The sequence below is a fragment of the Nilaparvata lugens genome, chromosome X, assembly GCF_014356525.2.
Source record: "Nilaparvata lugens isolate BPH chromosome X, ASM1435652v1, whole genome shotgun sequence".
In the NCBI taxonomy this organism is placed as follows: Eukaryota; Metazoa; Arthropoda; class Insecta; order Hemiptera; family Delphacidae; genus Nilaparvata; species Nilaparvata lugens.
In genome coordinates, this window is record NC_052518.1 from 5581124 (window position 1) to 5599637 (window position 18514).

General features: G+C 31.2%; 2 protein-coding genes across 7 annotated transcripts in view; one reads left to right on the forward strand and one right to left on the reverse strand.

The window, feature by feature from the left end:
• The window catches only part of LOC111064039 (cathepsin D), a 20292-nt gene extending 8441 nt beyond the window's left edge, over window positions 1-11851 (reverse strand). The window contains exons 1-6 of one of the 2 annotated variants that reach the window (XR_005573116.1): window positions 10442-10829; window positions 9180-9330; window positions 6251-6374; window positions 4664-4770; window positions 2197-2393; window positions 799-921 (exon numbers count right to left, since the gene is read on the reverse strand). Coding sequence is in view for 1 of the 2 variants with exons in the window: in XM_039442298.1 (XP_039298232.1) it covers window positions 799-921; window positions 2197-2393; window positions 4664-4770; window positions 6251-6374; window positions 9180-9330; window positions 10442-10551 (812 nt within the window). In the remaining variant the exon portion in view is untranslated. Of the gene's footprint in view, window positions 1-798; window positions 922-2196; window positions 2394-4663; window positions 4771-6250; window positions 6375-9179; window positions 9331-10441 lie in introns of both variants that reach the window. The other variant, XM_039442298.1, reaches the window with a different exon arrangement.
• A 3670-nt stretch (window positions 11852-15521) lies between these two features.
• LOC111064042 (rab11 family-interacting protein 1) overlaps window positions 15522-18514 on the forward strand; it is a 66016-nt gene continuing 63023 nt past the window's right edge. For 2 of the 5 annotated variants that reach the window (XM_039442299.1, XM_039442300.1), the window contains exons 1-3: window positions 15557-15807; window positions 16647-16685; window positions 17858-17963. In XM_039442299.1, the coding sequence (XP_039298233.1) occupies window positions 15777-15807; window positions 16647-16685; window positions 17858-17963 (176 nt within the window). In that variant the 5' untranslated portion in view covers window positions 15557-15776. Of the gene's footprint in view, window positions 15808-16646; window positions 16686-17857; window positions 17964-18514 lie in introns of all 5 variants that reach the window. The other 3 variants (XM_039442301.1, XM_039442302.1, XM_039442303.1) reach the window with 3 other exon arrangements.

Below are 18514 nucleotides of genomic sequence, written 5' to 3' on the forward strand. Positions count from 1 at the left end.
TTATACAGTCACTATTTCTCTTTAGCTTTAAGTTAGTTTTTAGTTTTTGACTTTTTCATGTACATTTTCATGTATATTTTGGAAAGAAATAAATGATATACATAAGTAGAAACGATTTAGATTATTTAAAACAATAATAGAACGATACATAACCCTTTAAAGGTAGGGGTAACCTATCATTAAAGCTGCCGTATCTTACAAAATATTCAATCAATCTTTTAAAAAAATGAGGTGTTAATCGATTTGTAATTAAAATTACTGAAATAATTTATTCTTGTAACATGTACGGATTATTGGTTATTCAAGAATAAAATTACAATTTTAAACGGCCGCTATTTTGTTTTATGAAATTGAAAAATTGTCATAAACTTATTGTAGCTCTGTCTAGTTGTTGAAAATGATTGTGCAAAGTTTCACTTTCGTATGTTCAACCATCATTTAGAAAAAAAATAGTGAGTGAAAACAAAATGGTGGCTGTGTGAGTTACTATTAAGGACTCTCAGTTTCGTACCCAGTAACAGTGCTTTGGAAACACTCTGTATAATATTTATCACTAATTTCTTAGTTGCTAAAATTTTTTTTAATAATATGCTCGAAATTTCCACCCATTTTAATAATTGGAACCAATTTTAATAGAAATTAATCGCCAAACTTACTGTAATTCACCAACATACTATAAAAAGTTGAACATGGTTAGATTCTTTTCACCACAATATTCATGATCTTCGCTTGGAATGATACTGTAAAATAATTAAATACCTATGATTTCGGCCACTTATAATGGAATAAAATACTTACTTGTCCATTTTGATTTCCCAATAATTATTTGATATAACGTTGAAGTAATTGATTGGTTTAAAATAATGTTTCTTCTGAACCATACCCAGCGCTACAGTTCCTCCTTTTCTAGTGGCAGGAGCTCTGAAATTCATCAATATTATGTAAAAACAATAAGCCACTATCCTATTATTAGAACCCTGTGATCTAGATTATCGCTGATGACAAAACATGTATGTCATGAGCACACATGTTTATCATGCATGTCCTACCGTTAGTGGCCAGCCTAAGTCACAGAATCATCACATGCTCACACAAGATTAGCCCACTCAATTAATCATTTATTTATCAATACAATTGATCCATAATATATATCATAATCTGAAAGACGAAAACTAAGCTTAGCTTGTTTTAGCTCAGCTTGTTGTACTGTTACTCTCATGTATCTCAAACTGACTCACAGGAGATAAGCCTTTGCTAATACGGTACTCTTTAGAGTTACGGTACTGAACAAGTCAGATAGCTTTAATTGGACTACTCTGAAAATAGGAGTCCAAAGATGATATAAATTTAACAAACTTGTAACAAAAGATCTTTATAGTATCTTCTCTCTACCTTTTATATCATCTATTTGTTCTAGATTTTTATTTTAATAATTGTGTTGTATGGAAAAAATAATGAAATTTTATCCCTCTTTACAAAAGCATAGAAATTTCCAATTTAAAAAACAGGAACTAAATATTAACCACACTAACCAGTATTCGTTATGTAAAAAATAAAATAATCAACAATACTTAACAAAATATAACATGATATAACTTGACTATACAAAATAAAACTAAAATTGGGTCAATCGGATAAAAGCTAGCAATTGCTAGTTCTAAGTAATTTTCAAGGAAATGCCAGGATTCGAGTCAGCTATAAAATCGTATTTGTATTGCTAGAACCAATGACTAGTTGCTAGTCACTAGATTCTAGTTTTTATTCAATCGACCCAATATGTGTTACGAATGTTCTAGTGCTCGCGAATGACAATTTGATGAGTGTTGTCAGAGATTTATCTTTGCTATCGGAGAGAGACATTAAAACTTTTTTCGTTTTTGTTGATCAATTGCTGATGATCCAGTCTTTTTGTTTGAATGAGTGAGCAGGAAATGACTTTCAAATAGAATTAATAATAATGATAATTCAACATACTTTATTATCTGTGTCTATCAGCTGTTTTATAGTGTAATATGTTTGCTAGAAATCTTGCTATAATGTATATTTTAAAGCAATAAAACGATTCTATTCTAATATATGTTACCTGTTCAATTAGTCTACTTTTAATAACATAAAACGATGACACTCGCAAAAAATATTACATTGCTAAGGTTTCAGAGTACAGAATTATAAAAAAAACATTTGCTCTGAACTCACCTATTGAAGTAGAAAGCAAACACCTTTTCCATTTGTGGATTCAACTCGGTTAGACGGTAAAAAAACGGAAGTTTATTATAGGCGTTCAATTGTTTGAATCCCATTCCAAGTATTCCATCAGCCTTCTCAAACATCATAGACTTGGGAACATGCGTGAGCTCAGCAAATGTGAAATTAGTCACATTAACGTGTCCCAGCTGAGAAATAAAATTGATGTATTTATTTATCCAACAGAGAGACTATAATAATTCACATGATACAATTCACACTTACAATAACAATTCATTACCACAAAAATAATTTTATTCATTTATTATTTTTTGTTTATTTTTATTTTTATAAATTAGCAGAGATGAATCATTATTATTTGCTTGTGCTACAGTTAGGACAACGTTATAATGACAGTACAGTAAATTGATTGATTGGGTGCTTTATTTATGCAGATTACAATATATACTGGCTTATACACTCATAGGTTACAATACAGCTCAAGATGAATTTAGATAATAATTATTGCACTGTACATGATAGGGAAAAAATTCAATTTTGAAATTCCTTTTTGATAATATTGTTTTGTATGTACGGTACATAAATTGGCGGAGCTTTGAACATATCAATGTCCATTCTTTGAAAAGAATACTCTGAATATCCGGCCCAGTCATTCTCTATCAAATAGATGGAGAGTAGAGTAGAGTAGAGTAGAGAAAGATAGGAGAGCAGCGTAGCCGATTCTCTGCCTTGCACTGTATTCTTTAGGAAAGATTACTGATACCAGTATATATATAATTTAATATTAACTGTTCATTCTTGTTTAAAATAATCAATAATATTTTATTCGTCAAGAAATATATTTTCAATTATTAAATAATAAATTTTTATTTAGATTGAATATTTTCTTAATTAATTATATTTCAACATTACTAAAAAACGACCAGGCAACGTTACGGAGGTAGAACAGGATAGCTCTATCTGCTTTGTCAAATGACATCACCACCAATGTTAAGGCTATGCAAAGGCTAAAAATAAACTATCTACTCGTGATATTTTTCAAAGTTTTTCGATTTGTATATCATCAAGCTATCAAAATGAAAAAGTTTTCTCAGGAAAACATTTTTTTTCTGATCGTTACTTTTTGAGATATGAGCGCTTAAAATTTAATTTTTTGGGACCGAACATTGCAAATTCGGTAAGAGATAAATCCATGAGATTTAGAGGATAGATTCTACATGGTATTGTTGATCTAGTAAAACAAAAATTTTCTGAAAATATCAATTTTTAAGATAGTTATTCAATTTACTAAAAATAACCAAAAATAACTTTTAGTTCAGTTATTTTTAGTAAATTGAATAACTTTTCCAAAAATTGATATTTTCAGAAAAAAAATGTTTATACTAGATCAACACCATGAAAAATCCATCCTCCAAATCTCATGGATTTATACCGTACCGAATTTGAAATGTTCTGTCCCAAAAATTCAAACTTCAGTCGCTCATATCTCAAAAAGTAATGATCGGAAAAAAATGTTTTTCTGAGAATTTTTTTCATTTTGATAGCTTGATGATATACAAATAGAAAAACTTGAAACAATATCACGAGTAGAAAGTTTATTTTTAGCCTTTGCACAGCCTTAATCAAATACTGCCTCTTTACCTCTTTCTTGAGGAATAAAATATAATTGAACATTTCAAACAAAAATGAACAGTAAATATTAGGCTACTTCAGATATACTGGTATCAGCTATAAGTTGGCAGTGGAAAGGCAGAGAACCGGCTACGCTGCTCTCCTATCTTTCTTTGCCATTATAACGTTCACTTTACTATAGGCCTACTTCTTAATTCTACTGTTTGAAAACCAATACGGTAATAATTGCTCACCCACACTCAGTAATAATTAATATTCACATGGAAAAACTCAGAAAAATAATCTTCTGGAAGTCACTATAGGTCATGAATAATTCTCGACAGAAATCTTTGGTATTTTCGTTCAGATATTAAATTTATGAAATGTAACTTTGGCTATGAGATGCACAAATTGAGAAGCCTTGAGGGTTTGAAAAGGAAAGCTAGGAGGTGGGGTTTTTGCTTTTATATGGAAAAATGCTTGTATTATTCAAAAGTTTTGATAATTATTGTAAGGCAGAAACAGAAAGCTTGCATGTCAGAAAATGTTTGTGTTATATAATTTGACTTTAAATTTATAATTTCATAAAATTTACTTTGTGAACATATTAGTGGTCTGAAAATTTTGTGAAGTGAAGAGCTACAAGACTTAACCTATTCCGGATGATGTGTTATCTAAATTGGGGAGAGGAATAGCACAAGGTTACCTTATTTTTCCTCTCCCTATCATTTTTATGATGTATACTTATTATATCAATCAATAAAGAATAAAGAATAAAGAATAAAGAATAAAGAAGCGGCTTCAATCGAAAATAGAAAATAGACTGATGATCCAGTGAAACACTCACATGTAGCATGTCCATAGCAAGATCACCGATCATCCCATTCACAGTGTATGCTTCATTGGGGTTCACATACGTGGAGGATAGAGAGTGGTCGTACTTATTCTTGGTTTCTGAAAAAACGGATAGAAATTGTTGTTGGTAGTTTAAATTTTGAAACACTGTCACTTATCTACTCATGAGAGCATATACAGAATTATAAATTCAAGTGGCACTGACCTCTGGAGCCTATCATAATAATTATTATTCTTATTTTATAGCCTATTATAGGAAGGTATAGAATAGAATTTTTTGATTCTCAAAGCACTACCTATATAATCAGGCATAACTCGGTAGTATGTGACACTGCCTACTACTGTACTACTAAAGAATATACAGGAATACTTAATAATTATTATTCTTATTTTGAAGCATATTATAGGAAGGTATAGAATAGAAGTTTTTGAATCACAAAGCACTACATAATCAAGCAAAGCTCGGTGATGACATGTCATAATTGACCGAAGTGAAGCTGAGGTCTTAGTTTCGACTCAAATGCATTTTTTGTGCATTTTTGTGTCGCTCTACAGTGTCAAGTCTTTTGTTTTCCTTTAGGTATGAGATCGGAAACCGATTTGTGAGCATTAACATTCTGCATAGGCATAAAAAGCCATTGAATCCACTTTTCATGGAAAACATCATTAGCAACCTAATGTCATTGTCACCAACAAACTCATCTTATTTAGAATCATTTTCCATCTCACCATCGTCTGTGAGACGATTCATCATCTAAATTGCCTACTGCATATTCCATTTTTCCGTCAGTTGACCGATGTCTTATAATTAATTATTAGAAAAGTTGTAATATGAATATGGTGAATATGGAGACGATATAAAGGTACCTCCTTGATAAGTCCGGTGTCCCTGCAAACAGTGTCTCTAGCACTTTCAATGGAGAAAATAATAGATGGCATGGCTAAATCTTCACAATATACTGTACTTACTGTACTGGCCCTTCTCATTAGATTGAAAGTTGTATTCAGGAGCGAGGTCTACTGTTCGCAGAACTACTATGTCATAATACTGATAGTCATAATAAATACATAGTATTGTAGTGGAAACGGCAATATGCCACGTAGTTTCGCGGAATTAAAGTTTTTGATGAGAGAGTGTCATCAACCAGGCAAATGCCTAGGCAAATACCTCTCACAATGAAAAGCAAATTATCAAAAGATTTTGAAACTTCAACTTTAACTGAGAAAATAAGAATTAACAATTTTCTGGATCGAGTAGAATTACAATACATCTGCTTCATTAATCGCACAGTAAATTAGTCAAGTGAACGCAATTGGCAAGAAATATTGAAGATCTGATTGAAAAACATATATGATTAATAACTATGAAAAACTTTATTAACTTGATGAAAAAACTATGATTAAGAACACAGAATAGAATATTTTTATTTGTCCAAGAACAATTACATGATTGCATGAGACATTGTCAAGATAGTTATAATATTCAATTACATCTTAATATATTTCTATACAATATAAGTCATAATAAAATCAAACTATACATTTTTTAAAAGTCATATATTTTTAGAAAATTACTTACGGCAAGCAATTTCAGTTTCAGGGCATGAAGCTGATGGTACGAAGGAGTCTCCCCATGATGTATCCAGAACCATATAGAATTGCTTACCTGGGTGACCCAGGTTAACTTGAGCATAAAACTCAGACTATCAAAAATAAGAAGGATTTTTGTAGTTTACAAGCATATAAAAAATGTTGAATAGAATGGAATATCTTGAAAAATGATTCAGAATACCATTAGTGACATAAAATGATGAATAAATAAATAAATAAAATTTTCATTCAACAATATTATAGAGAAAATTTATTTTTAAGCTACATAAATAATAATGAATGCACTACTAGTCATCAGGGGTCTATAACATGATAGAATACAAACTAATAATGTCAGTAGTCAACTGGTTACTATAATAGTTTATTTATAGTCAACTGGTTTTATTATTAACCTATCTAAATTTGAAATTGATTGTTTTATCTTGATTTGTAATTTCAAGAATTATGATTTGATGTAGAAATTAATATGAACATAAACTGCATAATATTTGCGCGATTTTAGACACAATTTAGAAATGGTAGAAGTTTTTTCTTTTAATGTACCGTTTTTTCTTTTCTGATTATTGTATTGTTTGCTCTATCCAATGATAATAGAAAAGTGTTGTATTTTATCATGCAACAGGACCCTAAGGTGATTTCTATCACATTATCTCAGATTTCATGGTACACCAAATTGACAATGCTAAACTAAACATAGCCAAACATAGGAAACATACGGTAGGCTACTTATATAATGTTGCACAAAAGCCTGTTAAATTTTAATCATGATTAAATGTCATGAGAACCAATCAGAGAAGGCTTTATTGAAATAAAGCTGCAAAGTCAATAATTGTGTTCAACACATTCCTTCCGAATTCCTTTGTCTATAATAATTGGAGAGTGAAAAAAGCACAAAAGGGATTTGGCTTGGTACAAAACATCTACAACAAGAAGTGTCTCTCAATAAAATCCAGGGTACGACATTACAACACAGTAATTAAACCCATGTTTCTGTATGCAAGTGAAACTTTAGTTTTGAACACCAAACTGGATATTGAGAATTTATGTCGTGTGGAGAGGAGAATAATTGGCCCAAGGAAAACGGAAGAAGGATATAGGCTGCAGAAGAACTGCACTGCGTTGTGGAAAAATACTCAAAAGTATCTGCCGATATCAAAAGGAGGAGATGGATAAAATTGGATAAAGGATAAAATTCTTTGGACATTTGATGAGACTGCCGGGGGATCGAATGACGAAGAGAATCCTACTTTTTGTGAAGAGCAAAAAGACGGGGGGAAATTGGATTAAAAATGTACAGAAGGACTTATCTGATGCAGGAATTGATGATGACATAATATTTGACAGAAACCAATTCAGAAGGAGTGTTGCAAAGTGGGAAATACGCCCCGTGGAAATTAAGAGGAGAAATGTAGTCTTTTCCCAAGAAAGAAGAGAGGCTATATCAGCTAGAATCAAAATTTTTTGGAATAATCGTAGAAATAAGGATTTAGTACGGCATCCAAAGTAAATACTTAGCGATTTCCATACAAGGGAATTTGACGCATAATAATAATAATAATAATAATAATAATAATAATAATAATAATAATAATAATAATAATAATAATAATAATAATAATAATAATAATAATAATAATAATAATAATAATCGGTCGGTGCTGACAGACAGAACAGTTGCTCATAATAGGCCAGATATCATTCTCATGGATAAGGTAGCCAAGGAAACAACACTAATAGATGTTGGCATACCATGCTGTCACAACTTGGACCAGTATTATAATGAAAAGGTCTCCAAGTACCTTCCTTGGTTGCTGAGATCAAGGATGTCTGGATACAAGAAAAGGTCACAATTGTTCCTGTCATTATCTCCACGGTTGGAGTTGTAACTAGAAAAGTGTGAGCAAATCATTGTCAGATGGGAATATCGAAAAGTGCAAAATATGCCATGGAAAAAGCAGTTGTTCTCAGCACAGCATCCATTGTGAGATCATTTTTGAACATTTCAGTTTAGTAATGCACCAAAGTCTTGCCAAAGGCCGACTTTGACTGCAATAAACACTCACTTGTCATGTCATGAATGAAATGATAATAATAATAATAATTATAATAATAATAATAATAATAATAATAATTGGTCTATTGTTCCAAGACTGGAGATTCCACATACAACACTAAGGCTATGCGCACACCAGTTAGTCGAGACAAGACAAGACATGATCAGACACGTTTAGTCACAATACTTCACATAGTTGCTTATGACGCAACTCACACTGATTAGTCATTGCAAATAGACAAGTCTTCATGAACAACTATGTGAAGTATTGTGACTGAACGTGTCTGATCATGTCCAATAGGTAACTGGTCTGCGCCTAGCCTAAAGCTACTGCAAAAGTCTTACGGAAATGCGTAAAAGTGTGAAATTATACATAAAATTGAAGAAAATTTCATGCTCTAAAAAAGCTCATAATCAGCATGAATTTTTAAAAAGTTATCAAAGGAAAAGTGAAAAAAATTGGTGGCAAACATGTTTTTTCAAAAATGCCACACCTTCAAGAGCGTGTATCTCAAAAAACAATAGAAGATAAAGAAAAAATTGTAGGATGAATAATGTAGGAAATTTATATAAGCTTCAATTTTATATGAAAGAGTCATGTTCGTAAAATACATAGTTTTCTAGTTATATGTAAGAAACCAAAATATGGTACCTTTGAACCACCCCCACCCACTTAGCACAGTGGGTAGGGGTGGGGACTTTTGATATGCTCACCTCCTTACTACCCAAAGCAGAAACTGTGGAGTCGCATTGTTTTCTAAATTTTTCCCTCTACAAAATTTACTTGACTTGACTAGTATATAATATTGAAAGATTGAAAGTGTAGGTACGGTACTTTACTTACATCCAAATATTTGTAAATTTGTACGGTATCATTTTTCACAGGTCCTTTTTTCTTTGCAAACTCATTGATGGCAAGACTTTGAATAACTCGGGGATGAACACCCATTTCCAAAAGCCTTGAACGAGGAGAAGGATGCCATATCAATGGAAACCTTCAAAAAGAAAATTATGATGTTATATGGAATCAAGGATTCATCAAGAACAAAACGGAGAAAAATCAAATTCAAGCAGTAGGCTTTACATTATATGATTTTTCAATACATTAAAATTATTTTAAATTGAATAACGGAATAATGAAGCATCATAACCTTACCGTGTAGATACACTTTAAAAAAACACCTGGATATTTAGAAACTGTTTATTTGGAAGAGAATGTTAAAAAAATTCAATATTTACCATATAAAAGATAGTATTTCACATAACTTGGTATTCTTAAAAATTTTGGTAAGTTACAAATAATTATCACCGTAGGTAGGTAGCTCGTTAAATCGAGCAAGTTCAAAATTTGCAATCAAATATAATTATCTCAAAGCCATTCTTAATGGCACAAATTATTCATTCAATAACATGATAAAAAATAGAAATCACTTCAAATAGGCTGCTGAGTTATAAGTTACCACCACACCACAACATATATAATAGTTACAGCTCATTATGATAAAATCTGAGAAATGAGATGACATCCAATAAATTTTTGTTGATTTATTTCATTGCGGATGATGCCCACATGAGCTTTTAGCTTGTGCGTGGGTAATGGGAAGTGAGTGATTTGATGAGATGATCAAACGTCCATGCCTACCGACGGGAATCGAACCCACGAACAGGAAGCAGACTGAAGGTTGGAACCTTCAGTCAGCTAACCTGCTGATTTTGACAATCAACAATGAAGGCTGAAAAAATATGATAACAGAAAATGAGCCTGGAATAAATTTTCAGTCTTTATCAATTTCAAAACAAATTATTTACCGGTGAAATTTAAGTTAACTTTCAAACTATTAGTAGCATATAATTTATTGTTTTATTAAAAATGAATTATTTTAAAGCTACTTAAAAATTAGATAACATTAATTTGATTAAATAAAATTAAACTAATTATTATAGGCTATATTATGAGCATGGAGTTGGACTGTACTTTTTATCCTAACTCCAAAACTTCATAGGCATGAGTTTGAAAACTAACCAAAAAGTTTGAAAACCAACTAAGAATAAAAAGAAATTATTTCTATTATTTTATTAAATTATTATAAGTTAAGGATTACTTACGTGACAAATTTTGGTAATGTTACATTTTTGGAGGTCTCTTGCTCTGCATGTGCAGAACAATTGTTTTGCGTTAAGGCTACAAATAGAATTACTAATACAAATTTCCTCATAATTCTAATCTCGTATAAAAGTACCAAATTGTATATTGGCTACTTATTAGAAGAAGAAACAACGTTACAGTATGTTTGAAGATACAGTTGCCGCGAATAAACTTTTGTAGAAGACACACAACTATATAGTTGATACGGTAATCATTCAGCCACACAGGTTTTCAGTCTGTTCGTCTGTTGTGGTCTGAGCTGTGCCTGTGGCCTCTGCTATATTTGGCTGAGAGAATGAGAGTTCATTCCCAATTCACGACTGGTTTGAAACACTTCTAGAGCTGACTGAAACTTGTTTTCTCATCAGTAATCATCATCATCATTGTTCTGTCAAAATTAGGCATAGTCATCGTCATTATATTCAGTCATTGGTCATTGTCTATCGGCCTAAACTGTATTAGGTCACTTGCTACTTTATCAATACCGTACGTTCATTACGACTCCTTTTTCCTTTATCTCAAGCATGGGCGTATTAATACACAGAGAATGAAAGAGAGAATTCCTTCAGAGAATTGAAAGAGAGAATTTACTGAGAATTCCTTCTACTTTGTGGCGTATATAAGAGAAGGGGGCCAAGGGGAGCGCCCCCCCCCCCTGGAAGTTATTATGGATATTGAATAAACAGGGCTTAATTTTTGACGGTATGCCATACCTCTGAAAGGAAGAGGGAGTGAGAGAGGTTTTTATTAAAATTATGGAAAAACGATGGTAAAAATACACAATATAAAAAGTTTAAAATCACTACCGGTAGAAAATTAGCCCCCATAGGTTCTATCCTCCTTACTTTTTATTTTACAAATTAAAAAGCACTGGTTATACCCTAACAGGATATGAAACCTAAATTCTAAAAATGGTTATTTATTAATCCTGTGATATTTACAGTTTTATTTTATTTGGACTTTACCAGTAATAATGATTAAAATAACCGTCTTGGAATAATTGAACAGAAAGACACGATGGGCAAAATAGATTGAGTTCTTGAGCAGATAAGAAATTCCCCTGGATAGACATAACATAATTCATGGACTGGTGGAGTGCCTACTACCGAATATAGGCTAAGAGCGAGCCCATATTAGGCGTTCTTTTCAGGCGTTTTCAGAGTCGGCAGGGCAGGAAGCTCTCTGATTGGCTGATTGGGTTGGCACCTGAAAAAATCCTAATTATCTAGCAGTAAGTTACCGGCGGTACTGTATCTAGGTTCCCATTTATAGTCAATTTATTTATTAGTAATCATTAAATTGTCAGAAAATAAATGCTATCGAATACGCATAAGTTTAATCTATCAAACCAGTTCCAATATTTAATAATAGAATATTTTACAATATGCAGTAACGTACGTTCTACATCTCCTGTCGAAAGAGGGAAAACAAAACTATACCGTTAGACTGAAGTTGCTTTAGTTAGATCAATATGCATAGACAAATATAATACTGTAGATAAATGATCTACAGTTATTATTGTAAAACATGCATAATACACATAAACATGTATTCAATAACTGTTCTTGATAATGAAGAAAAAACTTTCTATTTCCCATATTTCAGTGTCTCAAACAGTTATGCATTTGTTCGAATTTTTTAATGAATGATAACAATCTATAATTTACTTTTTGTGTAGTTGAGAAGTTGATATTGTGGTAATTATTATACCAATGGTGTAATAACCGAAACCGGTCTTTCTAAGTTTCAATAAATCTGTGGTTTTCGACAATTTCTTAGTCTTTTTCATTCAATCTATGATTTATATTGATTAGCTACTCCAATCATGAATTTTCTTTAGTCAAGAAACTTTCTATCGCAGTCAGATTTTATTGGAGACATTTGTCAATTGATAAGTGCAATTTATCAATATTGTAATTTATTGTTCAGTTTGTTGAATTCAATAACAATTAATCATTCACAATGATGGAAAAATGCTCTATTTTGGTATTTTTTATTAATGTGAGAATGTTCATAGAATATTATAAAATATTGTGAAATTCGAATAAATAAATATATTTTAATATTCCATAAATTTGTTGGAGATGATTCAAACCCTGCAACGATGATGCATGTGGATATTATAATAATTATATTGAATTTCTTCTTTTGTCTTCATCGTACTTGAACTGTTGATATAGATATCTTGTAAATAATAAATTAAAATAATAAATATTAATCTTGCACTTCCACAACAGTAACTTTGCAAAGTGCAAGATTAATATTTATTATTTTAATTAATTATTTACGAGATATTATTATATTAATCCAGTCAAATAATGGTGCCCTTATAAACATCTATGTATCTAACTTCAATCATTAGGTCACAATCAACCGTACACTAATTAAAGATCGTTGAACTCACTATATTTTGGTTTGTAAGCATTGTATTACATTTCAATCACTGCCTCACAAACACGTACCGTATTTCTATAGACTGGTTCTATCAGCACTTTTTATTAAAAAAACTTTAAAAATATATAATACATTTAACTAGCAACATTAATTAGAAAAATCAGCTAACACCTTCAATAATTTTTAGTTTTTGTGGGTGTGTGCATGAAAGTAAAGTGTGGCATAAAGTATTGATTTATTTCCAATTTAAATAAAAAGTTTTGACTAAAAATTTTGTGGAGTAAAGAAGTACAATACCTACCTATTTAGGACTCTAACCTGTAGGCTAACCTTATCTAAATTTGGGATAGGAACTTATTTGTATGAATGAATAAAGAATTTCATTATTAATATCAAACCAGTATACTCTTTCTCATATATTATTTGAATTCATATATTATTATTATTTTATTGCATATCCAAGTGTGCCCGCACAGAGGGAAAAATGTTAATTGATTTTTTGGGATGTATTTGTTTATTTATTTATTTGAATTTGAATGACGAATAAAAATATTCTAATTCTATTATATTGAATTACAAATCTGGAATGTTTTGATACTCCAGGGCACTAATGGGCTTCACCCCTCCTCCCATAAGCAAAACAAAATCAGGAATTACGATATTGGATAAACCATATTGGTCATCTGATGTTTTCATTGGACACTGTTTGGCCAGTAAGGAAAGGGAGATGTTAATTTTGGGTCAAGGTTCAGTTGGAGGTCAAGTGTTTGCTTTTAATGGAAATATTATGCTAGGCTTATTCAGAAATTATTTGATTATTGTGGAATCTAGAATCAGGAATCTGTCATTCTAGTTGACAAAACACCCGCCTACAGCGCTGAAGGATAACACAGCATGCGTATTAGGTTACAATAGTCTCTGGTGAGAAAGTCATGTCCTTAATCAACTGATCAGCTGATCTGGGTTTGTCAAGGCGATGGTCCTGCATCCCAAGGATCCGCTGCTATGACGTCAGCCGTCGACCTGTTGGCCTGGCTTGACATGCAGTGAAACATAACATGAACAACTTTTAATATTCACAGAAAATGAACCATCACTACTATATAAATGTATATCACATCAACATATTCAAAATTTTAATCTATTTATGTTATTCCACTAAAAATGTCAGGAGAACTCCCATAATTTCCTCTAGCTCGACTAATGAGATTATAAAAAAGTAGTATTTGGGTTTGGTACATGGAACCATGATCTAACTGGAAAGTTAACTATTTTTGGCTCTGTAATTTATCACAGATATTTTGGATCTGTTAATTATTACCAACCGTTCATCCAATAATGTCTCTTATATACTATATACAATTATTAACTGGGTCATCAAGTAATGCTTTGTAACATGTTTATTTTTATTGTTTATCAATATTAGGGATTAATTGATATGATATGACTATTGCCACTTATAAACTGGGTCATTGAGTATTACATCAAGTAATGCTGTGTAAAACGTTTATTTTTATTAGTTATTACTATCAGGGTCTTGATATTCTATGACAAATTAATACTTACTTTATAATGAGGCAACCAGTATCAGAAATGATTAATAATAATTCAGGGGATGAATTACAAATTCAAAAAATAAATAATGCGCTAGTATAAAAATGCCAGACAGTTCAGCCATTTCGCAACTTACAAATAACTATAATAGTGATTCAAAAATAGGCATGTCTATTTTTAGTTGATGGTCACTACATATGGCAGACTAAATTATTTTTATTACTGTATGCATTTTCTAGTGTCAAGCATACTGGACAGGAACAAGCATTGTATATTATGGACTAACAAATTTGATAAAAAATTGTAAACTTATCTAAGTATCCAATAATAATTTTTGAAACAGGTTGATCAGAATGACATTTTATCTGTTTCATGTAATTTAATTAATGTTCAAGTAATCAAAATTGGCCAAAAAATTAGTTGTGCAGCCTAACAAAGAATTCAGCTATGGTACTTTTTGAAGATTGAAATCATTATTTAGGATTTTTGGAACATTTCACAAGAAAGTAATATTTTACTTATGAGACATAAGTTTTGATGATTTCATGACTTTATTTAAGAGACATATTGTTGTGAAGCTAGATTCATCCTGAGTTGAAATACATATTCATATATTTTATTGGTAGAATGGTCTTTATGTGAGGAGTCGATATTTAATGTGACATTTTCTGTGTAATTGCCAGATGGGAATGCTATAGTGAGGTCCACGTTATAATGGCAGTAGAGAAAAATAGGGGAACATTGTTGCCGATTCTCTGCCTTGTCACTGCCTTCTATAAACAGATGTAATATCAACTGTTCATTCTTGTTAAAAAGGAAAATTATATTTAATCTGTCAAGAAAATATATTTTTATGTAATTGAGATTGAATATTTTGTTAATTAATTATATTTATACATTTGGAGAGCGATCTGGGAAGTTTGTGGAGGTGGGAAAGGATAGCACTATCTGCTCTGTCCAATGATAGACAAGGATAGCAACACCAATGTTAATCAAATGCTACCAGAATAATGTGAACCTTTCACAGTGATTGCTGGCTGAGAGGTCTGTGGTGACGTCACCTGATGCCATCTCATGCGCGTGCGAAAACGCGATTGTAATAAGAGGCAACCACCTAAGCACCTCTCTAGCTCTAGCCTTGGTTACATCCCGCCTATATTGACAGGCAGGCTAGCATCCACAGATTATACACCTATTTACTTCTCATAACAGAGTTATTTGGGTGGGTACGTCGTACGTTCAGCCCATTTGAATTGTAATTATTTGTGCTGTTACATGTCATGTCTCGTATTTGGGACCAATATTTAGCCTGGTTCTAGTTTTTCAACTCATCTTTAAAATAGGACAATGTGGAGTCCAACTCACGTTCAACTAACAGGTAGGTAATTGAATCTTTATTACATTGTATTCTATTATAAATTCACTGAATTCTTTACCAGTCACTGGAAACTCATTCTAATGAAACAATGAATCTGGAATTGAAGCAATTCCAATGGATTCTTGAAATTAATAAAAAGGCTGCTTGTATTTTTAATTTTAATCAATGATAATGACGTTCTACAAACCGTTACTTTGATCCCATACACTCATGATAACTGTTTTCCCTCCTTGAAATGCAATATGTAAATCACTTTGTTGAGAAATCCTGAAATCAGTTTCATTTATGTAAATTCTTTACGTCAACAATGCGATAAGTTGAAATTTCATTGAGATATTGTAACCTACTTGATGATACTGAAATAAGATGTGTGCTACTTCATTCATTTCATGAATGTTATGCATATTTCTAGTTCTAAGTTAACTTTAAGTTACTGAAGTAAATTTTTAAATACCCTATATTCCTAGTTCGAAGTTAGGTAGGTTATTCCACTTTACACATATCAGAGATGAAATATAAGAATTCAATATGAATATACATTTAATTAGCCTATTAAAAAAAAATGTAAATAAATAGACAAATATATTGTATTCTTTACTCTCTGCTTACCCATCAACTTATTTGTAACAAACTGTTAGACCTACACAAAAAACATTGACCCTGTCGATTTCTTTGAAATTTTGATAATTAAAATAATTACCTATTGTTAATGGTATGGTATATAAGTATTTTAGTAAGAAAGAGCCATTTTTTAAATAGCCTACCGTATGGAAATAAATTTGTTCCCATCACTAGTTTTCATTAATATGACACTTATATTATAACTTTTTATTTTACAGTTCAAAAAGCAAAAGGCCTAATAACAAAAGGGAAAAATGGTAAGCCATTTGGGAATTCACAAAATTATTATTAAGTAGAGATAGTGAACAATAATAAGTTCCTCCTAAAGGTACTTTAAAGTAAGGGTGTGACCATATTCAATGAGAGTATGTGCAGGTCAGATATGCATGACGCGGCGCAGATGAGAAACAAAATAAATAGAATTTAAGCAATATAGGTACACTCACAAAGAACGCTTGCACTTGCTGGTTGCGTTTAGTATGTGCAGCTACATGCAAGTCACAATGTGCTTCAATAGCACTTTTCAAATTTTGTTTTTCGGCACAGTCATGATTCGACGTTCACATATACGCATTTAATGTGATCACACCCTTTCAATAATTATATAGAATTTTGATTATTCATATGAAACACAAGTAATTTTAGATGAAATATGTATGAACTGAACACAAATAATTTTAGATGAAATATGTATGAACTGAACACAAATGGCATCTCGTATAAAATTGTAAAAAGAGATTCTTCATGCTGTTAATCAGCAGTTCGGTGTCACAACACTTCAAACATCGTATTATCAACTGAAAAACAGCAACAACTTTGAAAAAAACGCATTGTACAAATCATCATAATTGTAAAATATATTGAAAAATTACAATGAGTCTTTGTTATTCAATTATTTACAACCACTGATTTTATTGTGCCTGAGCTAAATATAGTAGGTACTTTCAACAGGCTCGATAAAAATTTCAGTGCTAAAACATTTCTGTGTTCAAACTTGATGCTCAATAAAAACTTAACGATTGTTCAGTGATCATTATTTGTGGGGTTGTAATAGTTCGTCTTAAGACTTTTTCTATACAAACTCAGTAATACCAGAGACAAAATAAGGTATATTTACTCTATGTTAATACTATACAATAATCAATCAATTTATTTATTTGTCAACATAATTTATTACAATTAAGACAATCTATCAATATAATATTTAGGATGATGTATCTCTAAAAGCTATGAGTAAGATTACATAGTTGTTCTAAATAATTTAATTAATTTATTGTATTAGATACAGTATTCTCTGTTCTCAGTGAATGTATGAGAAGGGACTTATTGAACGTATTGAAATTTAATTCTACCCAAAATTGAAATATTTGGCTTCATTTTTTGCTTCTATACGTATCTGAGTTAGGTATATAGTCGATCTCTTTTTCAGGAACAAATGATGCCTTTGTGACAATTGCTTTAGGGAAGGATAAATATCAAACATCACTGAAAGCTAAAGCGTCCGAAATTATTGAATGGCATGAGAAATGTGACTTGTGAGTATAAAGCATTGTTTAGCATAAAGTATTGTGTAAAACAATTAGTTTATAATTAATTTGTTGTCAAGTAGGTACTGTGGTTTCCAGATAGGCAGTGTCAATATTTCGGAATGCAATAATAATAATAATAATATTGAGTGACCTGGTTGGCTCAAAAATAAATAAAAAAATACATTATAATAAAATATAGTGTACTCAGAATACAATAAAATAACCTGCGTGTTTATTTGTGTTGTGGAGGTACTAGATTCTAAAAAAAGGCTCCTCATTAAACTCCTCAAGTAAGAAGATTGGACTCTCCTGGGTCCTGTTGCATGATAAAATACAGGCTAATAGTTACATACCTACTTTCCTATTTTAATAACCAGCTGACTACTGGTATTAATTTGTATTTTATCGTGAAATATCACCCTGGAGTTCGTTTTTACTTTCCTTGCCCTATTACCATAGGTAAGGAAAGTATTGCTTTCCCAAAAAAATTAAGATACCCTTATTTCAAGTTTTCTATACGTTTCAAGGTCCCCTGAGTCCAAAAACATGATTTTTGG